Here is a 19,954-nt window from a genome sequence, read left to right as displayed (position 1 = left end):
TGATGGAGAAACTGAAATCATCCCGTTTGTCATAAAGTTGAGTTGTTTATTTGCCGTTAATATTTCTTATTCTTGATTTGTATGCCATTCTCCCATTGAGTGGTGATCTTCTTTGTAGAGCATATAAAAAGAAATGGCTTTGTCTGCATACCCTTTTCTGCTAGAGACTGCTCAAGAGATATGGCCTCTTCATGTTTAGCCGTGTCTTCAGAACCAATGGCACTCTGTTGCTTTGGTCCGGTAAATAAAGTTGGATGTGGTTTTTTTTTTCCCGAACGACCCTTCCCTCTTTGAATTTTAGAGTCGATTGATCTTTGGATTCTGTATTTGTTGATTCTTCAACGTCACTCTCACTGCATGAGCCTAAACATTTCTAAATTTCCGGGATCTTGCGTTTCCCAGTCACTTTGATCACCTTAACTATACGCTCGAATACCTTGGATAGATTAATAATCATTCCTTGAAATGTTTTACTTACAACTACAATATCGTCAAAGTAAATAAGGCAGATCTCCCAATTTAGACCCCAAAGTATTGTTTCCATCAATCGTTCGAAGGTAGTTCCCGCATTACATAGGCTTTAAAATGATAAGGCCCCTTACGTGTAGCAAAAGGAGTTTTTCTGCTTGTTACTTGGTTTCATCTCAACCTGCCAGTATCCCATGTGTAAGTCTAATGTTGAAAACCAGGGTGCACCACTTCGGCTGTCTAGCATGACATCGATTCGGGGTAACGGGTATGCATCTTTTAGCGTGACATTATTCAAGCGGCGGTGATCCACACAAAGCATCGTTGCTCCGTCTTTCTTCTTTACAAGCACGACACCTGAAGCCCATGGGCGAAGGTTCTATCACTCCTCTTTTCAATATATCATCTACCAGCTTTTATTGACCTCGTCCCGCCTGTGAATTGTTGCGTCTTTGAGAGCAAGAAACAATTTTGACCAAGATTGCTTGTCAATTGCCTACCTAGAACCATCTATAATCTGAGACGCTTAATTTATGAATAGTATTCGCATCTGCTGAAAGATTCATAAATCTTACTGGTACTTTCTTGTCGTTCTTAACTAGGGTCCTGTCCTCCAATCCTCCAGTCCCGTGGGGATCCAGGTTAGAATAGGTCCTCAGTACCCCTTGCTTGTCGTAAGAAGCGACTAAATGAGGCGATCCTTCGGATGAGACCGCAAAAATTGAGGTCACACAGCAGGTGTGACACGATAAAGATCCCTCCCTGCTCAAAGGCCGTAAGCGCCGAGCATAGGCCTAAATTTTGCAGCCCTTCACCGGCAATGGTGACGTCTTCATCTGACAGAAATATTCTTAAACAATATTTTTTAAAAAATCAATTCTAGGAAAGTGCTTTTGGGCTCTACAATACCAAATTTTATAGTCGGTAGACTTTCTCCTGCTGGTACGCATACATCACAGAAAACTACCATTTCGCTTCTTGGGGGAAAAATAAAGGATTTTGAAGAAATTACGCGACAACATCCTAGCTTCCTTTCGATCTTCAGACAGTGACATTTTCCGTTTATAGTCAACATTTTCTCGGATGTATTCGAAACGGTTTGGTACATGTATCCGTTCATAAAAATCTAAACCTAGAATGCCATCAACCGTGATGTCTTCAATGATCAATTTTCTTTGACATCTACTCGATCCCAATGTTACATTCAATGTAACCGTGCCATTGAGTTTGAAAGGCTTTCCCTCAGCAATCATTATATCTTGGTGTGGTTCTTCAGTTGTAAGAATGTCATGGGTTTTCTTTATTTCATCAAATACTCGTTTTGCTAGAAGCCTCACAGTTGCTCCAGTGTCTATCAACCACTTAATCTCAGCATCTTCTACTTTGCCTATTACATACATTCCAGCTTCATTTGGTCTATTGAAAGCCATCGAATGAATGTGACTTTCTGTGAATCTTTTCCCCTGACCTAGCGACTTTATCTGATCCTGCATCTTGCTTTGATCAGCGATTTTCGCTGTCTTTCACTTGAGACTTTTATCTGTTCACTTCTAAAGAAGGACATTGTCTACTTATGTGTCCTTCCTTATGACAGTTCTAACACTTTAGTTTACATGGTAGGTCCTGTTGCTTAGATGTGACATTAAGTTCGCTCTCTTCAGATCTGATCTTACAAACACTTCTAATTCAACAACCAATATGATTGCATCATTCAAATTAAAGTTTGTGGTTTAGCTTGTTTTATTCTCAAACGCATATCCACATCCACTAAAGCGTCTACAAACTGTTCTTTTGCCAGCGTGTCCCTCACGTCACTCGGTGCTGTCGGATATGCAAGGTGTGTTAACCTACGAATGGATTGGCCTAATTCCAGCAAAGTTTTCGTCGCTTTCTGTGTAACCTCCGGAATGGAGCCCTCTACTGGATCAGTGTTCATCATGCAGCCGTATTTATATACACTGACGATGTCACATGATAACTCGTCTAACCATTACGTCATTGTTGCCATTAACAACCTTGAAGAATACTTCCCGACTTATCTTTACTCCTCTAGATTTTCCCTTTGTAGTTATTTTCGTTACAATATTATTACAAAAGTCATACCATTCATTTTAATATCAGAAATGAAATATGTTCATTTTGCATTGAATACCTTAAGACGTTACGAAAACTTCACAATGCAAATACGAAAAACAGTACAGTCTCTACCAGGGGGCGCTCTTCTGGTAGAGATTGGAACCTTTGTTAAAATACATGGTTAAGCAAGGTAAATGATATACACCATCTCTATACGATTTTGAATTAGATTGTTCAATGTCGGTTTTAAAAACTGTATAAAATGTTTTTCCTTCTCTCTCTTCTCCAGTGCACCCTCCGTAAAGAGGTTTTACAAAGGAATAACGGGAAAATGTTCTGAGTGGGTTACATTATAGATGTTCACCAAGTCTGAATTTTCTATATTCCGGTTGTTAGATATGTTGCTCATGGATGCGTATCCTGCTCTGAAGTGTGGTGTCAGAGTCCCCAATGTAGCACCGTCCACATCCTCCGCACGTTATACAGTTAATCAGAAGTGCATCCTCCGCACGTTATACAGTTAATCAGAAGTGCATCCTCCGCACGTTATACAGTTAACCAGAAGCACATCCTCCGCACGTTATACAGTTAATCAGAAGCACATCCTCCGCACGTTATACAGTTAATCAGAAGCACATCAGGCCCGTATGCAGGATTTTTCAAGGGGGGGGGGGGGGGGGGGTTACATAGACTCGCAACGCGAGTCTATCACCTCGCACCGCGAGGTGCCACTACGGCAGGGGGTCTGGGGTATTTGGTGCAAAATCCTGCAATCTAGCAATTTCCTGGCACTTAATTTGAATTTTGGAATCATGCCTTTTTTACTATGAATTTTCATGATTTTCATAAAAAATCCCGACTTTAATAGTCACAATTCAAACAAAATGCCGACTTTAATAGTGCATAGTAGTTTTCAAGGGGGGTTTCGTACGAACCCCCCCCCCCCCCCCCCCCCCCCGGTTACGGGTGTGCACATCCTCCGCACGTTATACAGTTAATCAGAAGCACATCCTCCGCACGTTATACAGTTAATCAGAAGCACATCCTCCGCACGTTATACAGTTAATCAGAAGCACATCCTCCGCACGATATACAGTTAATCAGAAGCACATCCTCCGCACGTTATACAGTTAATCAGAAGCACATCCTCCGCACGTTATACAGTTAATCAGAAGTGCATGTCATCGGCGTTTATCTGAAAATCCAGGGCTCCGATTTTGAAAATACTTCCTTCTTTTATGTAACGGCACGTTCTAATCTCAGCGAGATTCATCGAGGCTGGATATTTATAGTCGTCAGTTCAAAGAATCTTGCTGAGATTAGGGCACGTTCCACATTGGCGATCTGGACATTTATGAACCGAATGTATGTTGTTTCGTTGAGAGTAGGATTTGCATAATATACGGCAGATTTTTTTTGAAATTTTTCTTTTTTCGGGTGGTAAATTGATTTATAAAGTTGGATGGTTGGTTGTATATTGTTTAACGTCCCGCTTGAGAATTTTTCACTCATTTGCAGATGTCACCATTAAGGGCCGCAAAATCTAGGCCTATGCTCGGCGCTTACAGTCTTTGAGCAGGGAGGGATCTTGATCGAGCCACACCTGCTGTGTCATGGGGCCTCGGATTTTGCGATATCATCCGAAGGACCGCCCCATTCAGTCGCCTCCGACGACAAGCAAGGGGTATCCCCACGGAGCGAATTTGTAAAGAGAGTTGAATGTGTATATACAATGTATATATATATATATATACATACAATATATATATATGTGTGTGTGTGTGTGTGTGTGTGTGTGTGTGTGTAATAGTGTGTTATATATGGGTATCCAACCTGTATTCTTTGTTTTCAAAAGTTTAACATTTTCAGGAACAATCGAACTTCGATTATGCTATACCCCACGGGAAATAATCCTATAAAACATATGATGAAGTAAAATATACTCAATACTTGTAAACGAAGTTGTGAAATAAATATGTTATGTTTCATATTTAACATCATATATGTCATGAAGTTGTCTAAAGTTACGAAAATCAGTGAGGTCATAGGAGTATGATGACGTATCGGATTTAACATTTCTGCGTTTTCTCGTTGTTCTATTGACAGTTTAATTAGAGTTCAGCAAACCCTCCTACAGAGAAGTTATAAGTGTAGATCGATTTTCAAAGGGAAGCATTCGGACTTGGTTAGGGGATCCAGGGGTACTAGTATTTGTGGGGTTGCAACCCCGACCTTAATCTGACGTTTGATTATATTCCTGTGTAGGAGAGTACAGATTACACAAAGCATTAATAGGATGGTCCAGACTATCGTGCTTCTGTCCTCCTTCGTTGGGCTCCAAAGGGAGAGATGTGTCTCTGTGCACAAATTTTTGTGAGCAAGTTTGTAAAATTTTCAGGAATGATAATTTGCATAAAGATCTCAGATCCTTTTAATTCCTATGTCGCCAACCACGCCCATTGGTCTCCGTTCACTTTTGAGGTAGGGTACTCGGTAACCGTTGCTAGCGACGATCTACAATTCCGAGCTTTCTAGATCTTGTTGGCCGAGATCCGAGAAACTATAATAGTTCACCTCCACGTGCTTTCCGGGTGAATTTCTAAATTTATACCATGATTGTTATCATTCTCTAGTCGTCCAATGAAAACTCGCATTTCTAATCACTTTCGACTAGGTCTTGCACTCTAGTTGTACACGTTGAAATCATTACACGGCATCAATAGTATGTGGTCGTCTTTCTACCCAGTGTTTATGAGAATTGTAGGCAAGCATATGCTGATAAATTACAACGTATTCACAGTGATTCGGAGAAATGGATAAACGATAATATTTTTTCAGAGATGCGGCAGACGAATATACATTGTATATATCATTGATTACTGGTTTAAGTACATGTAACACAGACAATGGCAAATTAACAGGTGTTCTTTTATTGATTTTAGTAAAGCCTTTGACACTCACTGACTGTAAATCACCAAGTATTGTTACACTAGCTTTTATCATTCGGTATTTGTCAAAATTCTGTTAATTAAATGGTTTCAATCTTGTCTTAGCGGAAAATCGCGATGTCTTTCATGGAAAAGTGTTTTTGTCTGATGAAAAAGATGTTACAATAGGAGTACCGCAGGGGTCAATATTGGGCCCATTGTTCTTCATTTTATTTGTTAATTATTATCTTAAATGTCTGAAGCACTCGAGTGTTTCGATGTATGCAGATGATACATCACAGGATATTTGACATAAATCTATTGATGTTATTGAACAAAGGTTGCACGATGATCTTTTAAACTCTATATGAAATGGTTAGAAAATAATAATCTTATGATGAGCGTAAAGAAAACACAATGTATGTTGATTGGTACTGCACAAAAACTCTCAAAGTGTAGAAAAATATGTATCAAATACATGTACGTACCAAAGTGGGTGATAATGTTTTAGATACTTTCAAAAGTGCCAAATAAAAGAATGTTGTCTTTCTGGATCTGTACACTTTGATTCTTACGAAAAGATATATATACTCCTGAAAAATTGAAGAAAATAGTCGAGTATACTCTATCGGCATTGTGATATATATATACATGTATATATATATATATATATATATATATATATATATATATATATATATATATACACACAATTAATCAATTTCGTTTGTTGTGTCTTTAATCACCAGTATATCTCTGTTTTCTCGCAAATGAACGGATATTTCATATAGCCATCTTTGAGATCTGTATAAAACGAGTAGTCCTCTTCTTTTGCCCACGACCATTGCCTTCCATAAAGAGACAGTAGGAGTTTTATATGCACATTTCCAAGATTTAACCTTGGGTAACGGAAATTGGCATACACAACTGGAGAGCCGTCGGACTTTGTCAGCTTTGCATATTGGTCTACATGAACGTGGTTAATACGAATTTGCCAAGACCCTTTAAGAATCTCGGAATCTAAAATTAAAAATAAAGAAAACGTGTCATTTATATCCCAATCAAAACATTATCTAGATCAGAAACAATGTTTTCAATTAAATGTACTGTATTCTTATTTTGAATATTTTTACATTTTATTACGTACAGTAGCATAATTGAAAATTATCAAACTATAATACAAGGTCACATAATATCATGTATTTAAACATAAGTCTCACCTACAATACATGTCTATTTTTTTCAAAGGGAAAGGCAACCCTAACCACATTGTTGCTTTTATGAATAAAGTATTAATTACTGATACCGTAAATGACAATCTTTAACCAAAAAAAATCTTGCCTTTCCCTTTAACAATAAATCAATATTAATATATCATGTATTTTAAATTACTCGCCCCTAAAAGAGCGGTCATTGATATTTAATTTATGACGTCATACCGTCTGTTCCGGTTTATTTCATCAGTAGAACTGTAAACATTATTAGTATACAGAGGTCGTAAGTTATTTACAGAAACAAGTGCCTATGACAGAAACGCTGAATATATTCCCATCAACTAACAAGAGCAACGCCAACGTAGTCCAAATTTTGACTTCATAGCTTATCATATCCAGAAAATTGTGACTTCTAAAACCTACAGATTTTGATGTTTTACCTTTACACTCTAGCAATCACTTGACTTAACAAGAGCAACGCCAACGTGGCATAATACGCCCGTAGATTTTGCTCAAGGAAAACATATTTTAGTGGGATTCATATTTTAGTGAAGTTAGCACTGTCCTCTGTGAGCTAATTCATTATTATGCTTGTAGAAATGGATATCAACATTTTATAGTACTGCAAAAAATCTTAAGGGTGCAAACTGGATTTTCTTTAAAAATATATGGTCTAAAAATGCACTAAGTTTCAAAAATTTAAACACTACTTTTGTACAGTTCTTATGAATACAGTTATTATCCAGAAGAGTCTTGCATCCTTAAGACTAAAGCAAGCATGATCTTTTAGCCAGACTCATTGCTACCACACAATGAATATGCATAGGAAGTATATGAATGGTAATAATTCTTACAAATGACTGGTATTAATGATGTGATTACATATATAAAAGTGTATGTTACAAAGCAACATCTATTAAGCTGATGAAGGAAAGGAAAAGCTATTGTCAGACAGTTCACTACAGCTACAATAGCAATGGCTGTTTCTAGTGCCACCACGGAGAGGATCCTCATTACACACTTGTAGCCATAAAATGTATAATGAAGACAGATCATGCAAAATGATACTCCATACAATTTGATTTCATGTGTTTATTTCAGTAATTAGTTTCAGTTTGAAATGGTCAAAAATATTGAACATAACTATTTTTGTAAAGGCAGATCACCATTTATTTTGCAGGAGAATCTCAAATTATATAGAAATATCTTTTCAATAAAGTATAACTTGGAAGTTCACAAGCTATACTTGGCACCAAATTATCAAGTGAAGCATGCCATCTAACAGTCTTGACCTTTTAAACTTGAAAAAGAAAAGTATTGGCATTCCTAGCCACAACAGTTTTGCTACAACTACCTTGACCTTTGACCTTGAGAAACAATAGGCTTCCTCCACTTGGAATAAGGTATATGCGTATTACACTCCTAGCCCCAACGGTTCGGTTTGTATACCTACAAGGTTTTCCTACTAAGTAAACCTATGACCTTGACCTTTGACCTTGAAAAAATATATAGACATCTTCCTCTCATCATGGTGATCAAATATACCAAGTTATAATATCCAGGAGCTTACGGTTCGGTTTGTATCCTGCCCACAAGGTTTTCCTAATAAGTGATACTAAGACGTTGACCTTTGACCTTGAAAAACAATAGGCATCTTCCTCTCATCATGGTGATCAAATGTACCAAGTTGTAAAGTCCTAGGGCTTATGGTTCAGTCTGTATCCTGCCCACAAGGTCCGGACAGACAGACGGACGACGCCATACCATAATACGTCTTCGACAGGCGTATAAAAAGGGAGTTTGGAATTAAGGTTGTATACTGCATTGCCATAATGGCCGACTTCGAATGAAAATATAAACATCAGCAAAATTTGTATGATCGTTTTAAATCGGATTGCCTAGCTGGGTAGCGCGGTCATTTAACGTATCGACTGCTGATCTGTAGATCGCGGGTTCGAGTCCAGCAGTGGTTTTAAAAATTTATTTCAGATTACTTTCTACTAAAACTGTATTTTACACTAGGCCTAAATTTGAAAGTTTTCCATTTCAAAATATTATTGTACACTTTTCACCCATATCAGATTTTCCTGGTGTTATTCCTCCTTAGTACAGACTATGCGAGCTACTTTACATCTATGATAAAATCACGAGCTTGTACGTGCCTGGGTGATTTCTTTCTGTGCCCAGCCTTCTGTCGTAACCATGTCCGTATGACACCATCAGCTCGGTGTTGGGAGCGATGTCTCTGGGAACGACATAGAACATCTTGCTTTTGCATCTAACCGGGAGAACATTCTCCTCCTCGTCTGTCCTGGGGCTGTTCACATACCGGACCCAGTTACTGTAAGAAGGGTCGGCAGCATCGACTTTGTAATCTTCTTTCTGTATGTTTATCTAAGACACCAATATAAAAATTCTGTCCATATCTTAAAGATGCTTGGTATGAGAGACAGCACTGTGTCCCTTCACACATTGTATTGCTGCAGATATATGATAAACCAGAAGTATATATACAACTAATGGCAGCCACATCTAAATTGCAAAGTTCCTTGGCGGGAAAAGATAGTGACCTTGAAGTGACTTTTAGAGGCAATATTCAAAGATATTCGGACTTCCGTGGCTGTCTTCTTAATCATAACGACCAGGAAATTAACTGGAGATGACATAATTTTGTGTGTCACCTGATTGCTGTTATCTAAACTGTTTTAAAATTCCCATGATTCAAATTGTTTAAATTTTATATATCGAAAGCAATACCAGTAAGTTTGTATTCAATAAAAATTTAGTTTGTATTATAATCTGATGTGAGTGCATGATTTTTTAACGATTTTACAAAGATTCGGGAAAAACTTCAACCGAAGGTTTTACGTCGACATGTATCAAATCAATTCTCATGAAACCGCATCGTAAAAATTCAAGACAAATATATCTAGAATCCCACTTAAAAACCTCTGAAGGAACTTAGACATGTGAAAAAGACGTGTTTGTTAAGCACAAATACCTTAAGGACATGTACTAATTATTCATGCACGTTGTACAACTGTAAGGATATACGCCCTACTACACAGCAAAACCGTCTCAACAATGGTTCAAACGTTCAAATCAATACTGAAGTATACCATAAGCAAGTCACAAGTAAATGTCAAGCTAGGTATCGTCAACAAACGAGAAGTCATCCGAAAGGCGTACAACCTCCAGAATTTCCGAAAAGGCGAGAGGGACATGTGAAAGTCTATTAGCCAAAATACTCACATTATCTTTTATTTCAATATGTTCTATGCAGGTTTTGAATGTTTTCAACCTATTATCTATATATGCCAGTAATGGCTTGTAAATGTGTGGTATAAAAGGGGAGTCCCCCTCTAAATCTGCCTCTGAATATGAAAACTCCCTTTCATGCACATTCTCAAAGCTCACGATTTTAGATAATATTAAAAAGTTTTTAATGGGTGGGTGAAAGGTACAGAGCCATTTCAAAGGTCTTCTCGCGTGGATTACTTGTAAATCAGTTAGGTAAATTTCAAATATCTCTCTCGATCTCTCTCTCTTTCTCTCTCTTATAGAGCTCAAGTTGTTGGTAAATTAAGTTTTAATTAAAAGATTATAATGCCAAAGGTCAATACAGGACTGTCAAACATGGTACAGTCCCCTCTGTTAAAGCTTTGCTGAAAAGATTGAAGTCCTCTCTCAAAAAGCTTTTAAAAATCATAAACAATGTTTAGAAAATTCTCCATACAAATTTAAGGACGGATGCACATGTTTGCAAAAGAAAAAAAATGTATGTACACATTCCTTAATATCTTCAATTCCAGATGCTTTAAACACCATGAAAATTTCACATACATTGAAAAACTAAATCATTATTGCGTGTTTAATTAAGTCCATTACCGTATGTAATACCTATACATCTAGTTAGATTTCATTCCTAGAAATACAGAAATGTATGGCAAGCCCTTTTACTATTTATTCGAAAAATAAGATATCTCTTTAAATGAAAGAGATATCTCTCTAAGTGAAAGAGATATCTCTTTAAAATGAGAGATATCTCTTAATATTAAGAGACATCTCTCTAAAAAAGAGATATCTCTTTCACTTAGAGAGATATCTCTTTCATTTAGAGAGATATCTCTTTCACTTTAAGAGATATCTCTTTCACTGAGAGATATATCTCTTATACTTTAAGAGATATCTCTTTCAATTAGAGAGATATCTCTTTCACTTAGAGATATCTCTTTTACTCTGAAAGATATCTCTTTTACTTTGAGAGATATCTCCTTCACTTAAAGAGATATCTCTCTAAGATTCCTAGAGAGATATCTCTCAAAGTATAAAAGATATCCCTTTAATCGTTGAAAAAAAGATATCTCTCAAAGATAAAGAGATAGATAATCTCTTTCCAATATTTTTATTAGTTTTAATACTTAGGAATTCTCCCTAAAACGGAAGCCTGCCAAAGCAAATCTTACCAGGATTGGCTGGGGTGTTGCTAAAACGCGGAACGGATAAACGGAACAGAAAATAGAAAATATATTATGCAATAATGTTATGAAGAGTTCAGCATTTTGCAAAATCAAAGGCTTATTTTGAACAAGGAATGCAGAAATTACAGAGAGAACAGGAAGTCATCCTCAGAATCCACCATTTCATCAATCTCTCACCAGAGGGCGTATTACGCTGCGCTACAACACTAGTGGAGCGTAGCGGGAACGATAACTCTGGGTAGAAATTGCCATTTTATATTGATACCTCATCCTAATGCATTATTACAGAGTGTATGTATTTTTACACGGTGTATTTTGTGGATGAATGTACCAATAGGCGATTGCTTAATAATTTGCATAGTAATTTTTTTTATCAAAAATATCAAGCAATCGCCTGTTGGCATCATGGCTTTGTCCCCCCCCCCCCTCCCCCAGATTTTGATAGTACGTTGTTTCACAAATGAAGAAAAAATAAATAAGATAACATACTGAAAAAGACTTGAATTATAATTGAACCCCATTTCAAATCCTAATACTTTATTCTGGCTGGTATCGTAAGAAACGATTTTAAAAGCCCATCCAATGATTAAAATGTAACCCCCCCCCCCCCCGAAAACAACATTGTAAAAGATAAAATATTTTTTTGAAGAATTTTCCCCAAACATAGCCTTTTTAAATCGAACGTGCTTTTAATCGAACTACATATGTTTAAGATAACTGAATTTGAATTTAGTTCTACACCTGGTACAATATACATTTATGCATCACATCAAATTTTAAAGCGCACGAGTCCGGAGTAGAAAAATGTTTTGCCTCATTTGGGATGAATCTATGTGAAAGTTCGCACATTTACCGATATCCTGCGGATTAGTGTTGAAACTGAAGAGATACAGCGCGAAAGAAAGATTGAAACAAAACCAATGGTAATTAGGGTGAAGTTTACGACCAATAGTAAGAAGAATTAACAGGTTTATTTCATAATATATGAAATAACTAAAATGTTAACACAGAATTTATGCTTGAATTCACAGGGGCTAAGCCCGTTTTGGGCCCGAACCTTGTGATACCATAAATATATCTATATTTATGGTATCACAAGGTTCGGGCCCAAAACGGGCTTAACCCCTGTGCTTGAATTGAATTGAATTAATCCAAACGTTAAGCTATACAAGTATTTAGTTTAAAAATTAACTGCCAGAAGTCCTCCCTATTTAGGATTGGAGTGCTGCGGTTACTAAGTCTCCTGTTAGTTAAAAAATAATAAATCAAATACAAAGTGTTTAATTTGTTGACTAAATAAGATAATGAATTATTATTGCTTTATACATATTACACCCTCTGTTGTAACTACACACATACACGGTATTATGTGTAAATACATGTACATGTGCATTAATGACGTTTTGCCACGGGGAGGGAGGTATAAACCACGTGTGTTCTTTTCATTTTCTACCCATAGGTGTCACTGCTCGCTAATACCTCTGTCAATGCCGAAATTTCAAAATCCTTGTATAATGCTTTGTAAATTCTTATACTAACGTTTAACTAAATTCGATTAATCAATTTATGATGTAAATTTTTTAGATAAAGTTGTTTGATCGCTTGTAAACAATTCCCAAATTGTTGATTTTAATCAAAATGAATCCCCCCTCCCTCCCACGATTTTTACCGTTATCTTATCTACATTAATCATTCTAATTCTTAAATTCCGTTCCGTTCCGTTTTCCGTTCCGCGTTTTAGCAACACCCTGATGGCTGCAATCCCGGGCGAAGATTTTGCTTTTACCGCATGTGAAATGTATGCAGGTAGCAAAAAAACAAACACAATAAATTGATGAAATATGCGTGGTAGACTAGATTTCGCCTCTCGGCAACTTGATAATATGTTACCCCAACCACCTCTTCAACTTTTCCCGCCATTTAAACACTAGAAGTATTTTGCTTGGTTAAAAAATAGGGTTACATCATTTTAATGACAATGCAACAGGGAGAAGTCATTCTGATCACCAGGGGAAAAATCTAAAGAGATATCTCTTTAGGTTAAAGAGATATCTCTTCTTGAAAATTTAAAGAGATATCTCTCTAACTTAAAGAGATATCTCTTTTTACATTGATAGAGAGATATCTCTTTACGCTAGAGAGATATCTCTTTCTCTTTGAGAGATATCTCTTTAGCTTTGAGAGATATCTCTCAAAGAGAAAGAGATATCTCCCAAGCGTAAAGAGATATCTCCCAAGCATAAAGATATATCTCTTTTTGTTTAAAGCGATATCTTTTGGTTAAAGAGATATCTCCCAAGCGTAAAAGATATCTCTCTAACTTACAGAGATATCTCTTTAACCAAAACAGATATCTCTCTTGTTTAAAGAAATATCTTATTTTACGAATAAATAGTAAAAGGGCTTGCCATAGAAATGTGTCTCATTCGTCAATCCAATTTTATTTATAATGTTACTTACAATCCACGCATATGAACCATCCTTAACAGTGGCTGCTGGCACTATTTTCCCGCCATAATAGCCCAGAATAGTTTTCCCGGGTATAAAGACGTCCGTCCACGCGCCAAGACCAGCATTTGGATTGGACGAGTTCCTAATAGACATCCCGGGAGGAGTGCCCGATCTTTCTGACCCATTGGTACCTGCATTGTACAAATTTCGACTGCAAAAACTTCTGACGTCTATATGTATGTACCGTTGACTCCTCATTAAACTCATTTTGTATTACGATATTAGAAACATACTTTTATGTCTGGGAGCACGTTGAAAAAGCTTGACCACACAAGTCCAAATTTTTCTAACCTGCACACTGAAAAAGTTGTGCCCTCGTGAAAATTTAAGCAGATAAAAATGATAGACTGATTTTTATTAGTATATTCTCAGGCTTTACTAAAAAAAAAATATGATTTGGGGCATCTTTATTTTAAAAAAAGGGGGGGAGGGGGTATTTGCCAATGTATCTATGATAAAAAAAAAACCCAAAACAAACAACTTTCAAGATAGCACGATACTCACGTGTGTTTTGATAATATTTCATTTCACTGTTTCGCTCTTTGGGCGTCAAAACAGCTCTTCTCTTTCTCTTTGTGTCATGAATCTGCAAGAATTCCATATACACTGTACATCCACAGACCGGTAACTGCGCAACGCAATATCAAATCCAAAGATTTTCGTTAAAAAGATGTATCTAGCACAGATGTTTTAAAAAATCTGCACGTTTATAAAAAAAAAATTCAAATGCAAACATATACTGAACATTTTATTTGTTTATCAAAAATATTTCAAAAGCTAACTGGATTTGAAATTTAGACTTAAATCTAACCTCAAATTTCCCTTGCTGTAAATGCTCTTTTTAATTTTTTAACCATTGGCCTCTTTTCTTAAGGTAGTCAATCAAGTCAATAAGTAACGACGGAATTTCATTATTAATCATTGGTGATGCAGGTCGTCCTTGGTATCAATTTGCAGGTTTTTATTAAATAAAACTGATTCATCAAGAGCTCTCACAAAAATATTGATTTGTAATCAACATTGAACTCTATGGGAAAAGCATAATTTATGCAAACATCTAAGATATTTCGAAAACATCATTTTTTGAAATGCGTGAGGATATGAACTGCAATATTTCACGCCGGCAGTTTATACCATCATGTACCGTCAAAAATAACATTTATTTCTCATAATTTACATTCTTTCTACCGGGAAAATAAACGTACTATATTTATCAAAATTCACGCGCAGATTGTTTACAACTGCAGCGTGTTCATGATGAAATGGCTATTACTTGTAACGTCATCAAAGGCAAAAATATAATCGTTCTTTATGAAAATTACTGAAGAATTGTGAAAGTCGTTGCACGAACATATGTGAATACTATTTCCGGTTTTTTAAAGTCAAGGACAGACAATTCACCAAAAAATATACACATCTAAAGAGTTTCACAGTTACCGAGTATTATAATAAACTGCATAATTTTGGTTAAATTAATTAATTTCTGTACTCTGTCAGAATAAACTTCACTATGAATTGACTACCTAACACTCACGTTCCAAAGATTCGCACCCCTCTGGAAGATCCCATTAGTATTCGTAACCACTTATAAACTAATGGTTACAGGCTTGACTTGCAAGATCTACCATATTCTATTCATTATAGTTTTAAACAGAGGGTTTGTAATGTTCAGTTTGAAAGAATTATTATAATGCAAATATGTAGCATAGGGGTTTTGCTTTTACATGTATTACAATTGCAGTAATTCCATGCCATGCATAAAAATCATAAGGCTGGGGACAGGAATAAAATATCAAAAGACTGACATACCTGTTTTTTCTGAGTCATCCCTTGATCTGCAAATATTTAGATACAGCTTAAGCTCGTCGTCGGAACCTACGGGTTTTCCCTCCGTTACTTATAATTATATAATTAGGAATGACTTTAATTCTGGGGCAAGTTATACGAGTATATTCTGGTTTGGGTCAGTTTACGCTTTATAATCCGCAAAGTGGATTATAACAAAAGGCCCAAGGGCCACATCGCTCACCTGAGTCACCTTGGCTCATATCTAAAGATTTTCCCTATATATTTGTATCCAAAACTTTGACCCCCCTCCCTTGTGACCCCATCCTACCCCTGGCGGCCATGGCTTTAACAAAATGAAATCTGAAAGATGTCAGAAAGCTTTCATGTAAATATCAGCTTTTCTAGCTCAGTGGTTCTTGAGAAGATATTTAAAGATTGTCCTTATATATTTGTATGTAAAACTTTGATCCCCTATTGTGGCCCCATCCAACCTCCGGGGGCCATGATTTGAAGAAACTTGAATCTGCATTACATGTATGTCAGGAAGCTTTCATGTAAATTTAAGCTTTTCTGGCCCAGTGGTTCTTGAGAAGATTTTTAAATGATCCCACCCTATCTTTGCATTTTTGTGATTATCTCCCCTTTGAAAGGGACATGGCCCTTCATTTGAACAAACTTGAAAGACCTTCACCCAAGGATGCTTTGTGGCAAATTTGGTTGAAATTGGCCAAGCGGTTCTTGAGAAGAAGTCGAAAATGTGAAAAGTTTACGACGACGACGATGCCGACGACGACAGACAACGGACAAATTTCGATCAGAAAAGCTCACTTGAGCCTTTGGCTCAGGTGAGCTAAAAAAGCGTAAACTGACCCAAACCAGGTTATACTCGTATAATTTGCCCCAGAATTAAAGTCATTCTTTATAATTTAATGCAAGAGACAAATATACTAGGCTAACCTTTGTTTAAACCCGGAAAAAATTCACTTAGCAACAACGACGAAGCGTCTAGCTGTGAAGGTCGCCATCTTTAATCTTAGTTCTACGGAGCCTAGTCTATTTATTAAAAATATTGTATCGAAGGTGAAGTTTCTCGTGATAGAAAATATGTGTAGACTATGCATGCAATGCGCATTTCGCTGCCCTTTAGAGAAAGAGATCGACTTTAAAGTCGCTCATCTCTGACAGATTGAGAAAATACGGGAGATTGCATTGTTTAGGCCTACCCACAATAAATCTTCAAATATCAGAAAATGCAATAGTTTTTGGCTTTTAAGGTAGTGATTGCATGGGTCATTGAAAATTAATGAATTTATGAATATGCAATCAACAGGTCAATGTGACTGACGTCAGGTGATAAATATGACGTATGATTTTTTTTGTTTACTTTCTTGAAAGGCGGATTAAGCAATGAAACACCCCCCTTTCCCCAGAGAGAAATGGATTTCAAAATGAACAGGACAATGCTTACTTAGTAAATCATTAATTCGAATACAACATCTTTGTTTTAATCTATTATTCGACGATCATACAGAGAAAGATGTTTTACAACAGTGATTTGCGTACAAGTAGATGCTAATATTGATAACGAGAAAATACATGTATCAAACAGAAGTATCTTATTGTACACGTTAACTTTCTATTCCATAGAAGGCTGAAAACAGTGCTGCGATGTAAATTTAGAGAGAGAGAAATAGTTCCGGCATCTGGTTGTCAAGGGTATGTGTCCCCATACCAAACCAGGTTATACAAAACTAACCTGCGTTCCTATGGAGGCCAAATTAACACACACTCAAACAATTGAAGATATCCTCAATTATTTGAAAATATCATCAATTCATTTGATGCGCGCAACAATTTAATTAAAGATATCTTCAAATAATTAATGATATCTTCAATTCTGAATTATTGGGCGCATTAATTGAATTGATGATAGCATTAATTCTTCAGCTGAATTGATGCACACTTTAATTGAATTAATGATTTCTTTCAATGAATTAATGATATCAACAATTGAATTGATTCGCGCTACAATTCAATTGAAGAGAGCAATAATTGATATAATGCGCGCATTCAATCAATTGATGAGAGCAATAATTGATTTAATGCGCGCATTAATTCAATTATTGCTCTCTTCCACCGAATCAATGATATCTTTAATTCATTTGAAGAGAGCAATAATTCATTTAGAGAGAGCCAACTATATAATTAAAAATATCTTCAATTCAACATATCCACAATTGAATTAAAGATATCTTTAATTGAATTTTTGCTCTCTTCAAAATAATTGATGCGCGCATTAATTCCTTATACAAAGACATTGTAAACGATTTAAAGATATCTTCAATTGAATTAAAGAGATCATCAAATTATTTACACCAAGCTCTAAATTAATTATTGCGAGCAATATTTCTACTAAATTGATGCTCTCATCAATTGAATTGAAGAGAGCAATAATTGAATTAATGCGCGCATCAAATCTATTATTGCTTTCATTAATTCAATTAATGCGCGCATCAATTGAATTGAAGAGAGCAATAATTGAATTTAATGCGCGCATTAAATCAATTATTGCTCTCATTAATGGAATTGATGCGTGCATTAATTCAATGGATGAGAGCAATACTTGAATTGAGGTGTGCATTAATTTATTTGATGAGAGCAATAATTGATTTAATGCGCGTATTAATTCAATTAAAGAGAGCAATAATTGAATTGGTGATATCTTCAAATAATTGAAGATATCTTCAATTATTTGCGTTTATGTTAATTTGGCGCGCCATACGATTGTCATGCCTTTCAGACATACACTGTACTTGGAATGTCTATCTTACAAATTGATTTGAACTCGCACACACAACATTTTATACCTTCCATGTATTTGGTGAGTGCCTGTTCCTCCTCAGCTGAGTCTATCTGCGCTAGGGTGGCCCCCATCTCACGACAGACACCTACTGATTTATTGTACGTGGTCAGCTCGGTGTGAAAATAGTAGCAACCCTCATATAGACCCACAAAGGGCTCTGGACACGTCTGACCTGCTGTAGCCACTGAAAGAGGATTCAACCATGCTTTTCCTAGTTAGTATCAGGTAGCTTTTAAAACAGTCTGACTAAAACCAGTCCCTACTATTGTACGACGTTAGTAATGTAGTATTTAGTTCAGGCTGGCTTTAACTAGTCTAACTGCTTAAAACCAGTGACACGCATGTTCCTGTTTAGATTCATGCATGTAATTTAATGTTGATCAACAACGCCCTGATAAATTATTCATGATTATGAGGAGTAAATGAAATAACGATATGGGAAGAGAAAACTTACCTATGTAAACATAAAGAAACAATACCAACATATGGCAATCTGTTTCCATTCCAAATACTGGTATGATATTTTTAGCTATTTATGTTAGACATACATGTATTAAAGTAACACCGGTCTGTGATGCCAGACCTTTAGTCGTGTTACCCACGTCCCGAGGGTGTGAAACGTAAGAGCAGGAAGTTTATATACCGACAGATTTTTCAGACATCGGTTCTTATTGCAGAAGCAGACGTACATGATTTTTTTTTTTTAGTGAAAAACAATGAAATATGTATTTTTAAAAGAAGCAAATTACATAGGGTATGAACTGCGACGCCCCACGTCGGCGCTTCTGAAGTGTTGCAGTCCCGACCCTCATGTATAACGCGCTCTATGAAGTATGTCGGTGTAACTTGAAATCGTGACCCCAGAGGTCAGTTTTCAACAGATCTTTAATCAATTTTCAACGTTGAAAATCGACTCAGACCGTTCATTAACTACCCTCCCAAGCGTGAAATTTTTACCCTGGCTGAAAATGACCCTTAAAGATCGTTTATGATGGGGTCAAATTTCAACATTGAAATGACCCTCAATGTGCAAAATGTTTTCTGTGCAGTCCACATCTCGGACAAGTGGTGGGTTCATATTTCAACATAGAACAGAGCGGGAGTTCCACGCTACGTAGAAGAGGTACCACGGTGTATCTCACTCAGGTACATGTAGTAGGGCACCTTCGCTAACCAAGGGTTTACGACCCGCTTCTAGCGAAGATGGTAGTAGGGGGTCATATCTCAATATTAAAAGAATGTCCCAAATATACAAAGGCAACATAAAAACGACCAGTTGTAATGACTTATTTGGCAAATGCGCAGTCTTACTAAAACAAATCTCTTTATTCCAATAGAAATTTGTCTACTATCGATTAGAGTTCATGTTCTATGGCCTAAATACAAATTTGCATGAACATTAACTAAATAAATTTGCTTTTCTAACATTATCAAAATTTCAAATGAAATGTTAATTAATAAGATTTTTTAAAAGTTTTGTACAATGCAGTAAATATTCTGAATGTTTAATGTCAGCGATTTCATTGGTGAATTTCAGTTGATCCCTGAAATGAACTATAAAGGGACGTCATCAGATCTACGTAATACCATTAAATACAATCATGTATTTCTAAATATCATGAAGTA

General features: G+C 36.3%; 1 protein-coding gene and 1 long non-coding RNA gene across 2 annotated transcripts; both read right to left on the bottom strand.

The window, feature by feature from the left end:
• Window positions 1-5,429: 5,429 nt before the first annotated feature.
• Window positions 5,430-14,380, bottom strand: LOC125646601 (uncharacterized). Its single transcript, XM_056140374.1, has 4 exons — window positions 14,182-14,380; window positions 13,627-13,975; window positions 8,848-9,079; window positions 5,430-6,491 (listed from the first exon to the last, which is right to left on the bottom strand). The coding sequence occupies exons 2-4, from the start codon at window positions 13,882-13,884 to the stop codon at window positions 6,214-6,216; spliced, it is 768 nt and encodes a 255-aa protein (XP_055996349.1). The 5' UTR covers window positions 13,885-13,975; window positions 14,182-14,380; the 3' UTR covers window positions 5,430-6,213.
• Window positions 14,381-15,486: 1,106 nt separating this feature from the next.
• Window positions 15,487-19,153, bottom strand: LOC130046893 (uncharacterized). Its single transcript, XR_008795943.1, has 3 exons — window positions 18,783-19,153; window positions 18,333-18,512; window positions 15,487-15,512 (listed from the first exon to the last, which is right to left on the bottom strand). It is a non-coding gene; the product is annotated as an uncharacterized LOC130046893 (long non-coding RNA).
• Between the last annotated feature and the right edge of the window lie 801 nt (window positions 19,154-19,954).

The sequence above is a fragment of the Ostrea edulis genome, chromosome 6 (genome assembly GCF_947568905.1).
Source record: "Ostrea edulis chromosome 6, xbOstEdul1.1, whole genome shotgun sequence".
NCBI classification, from domain to species: domain Eukaryota; kingdom Metazoa; phylum Mollusca; class Bivalvia; order Ostreida; family Ostreidae; genus Ostrea; species Ostrea edulis.
This window is presented reverse-complemented; position numbering and strand designations above follow the sequence as displayed.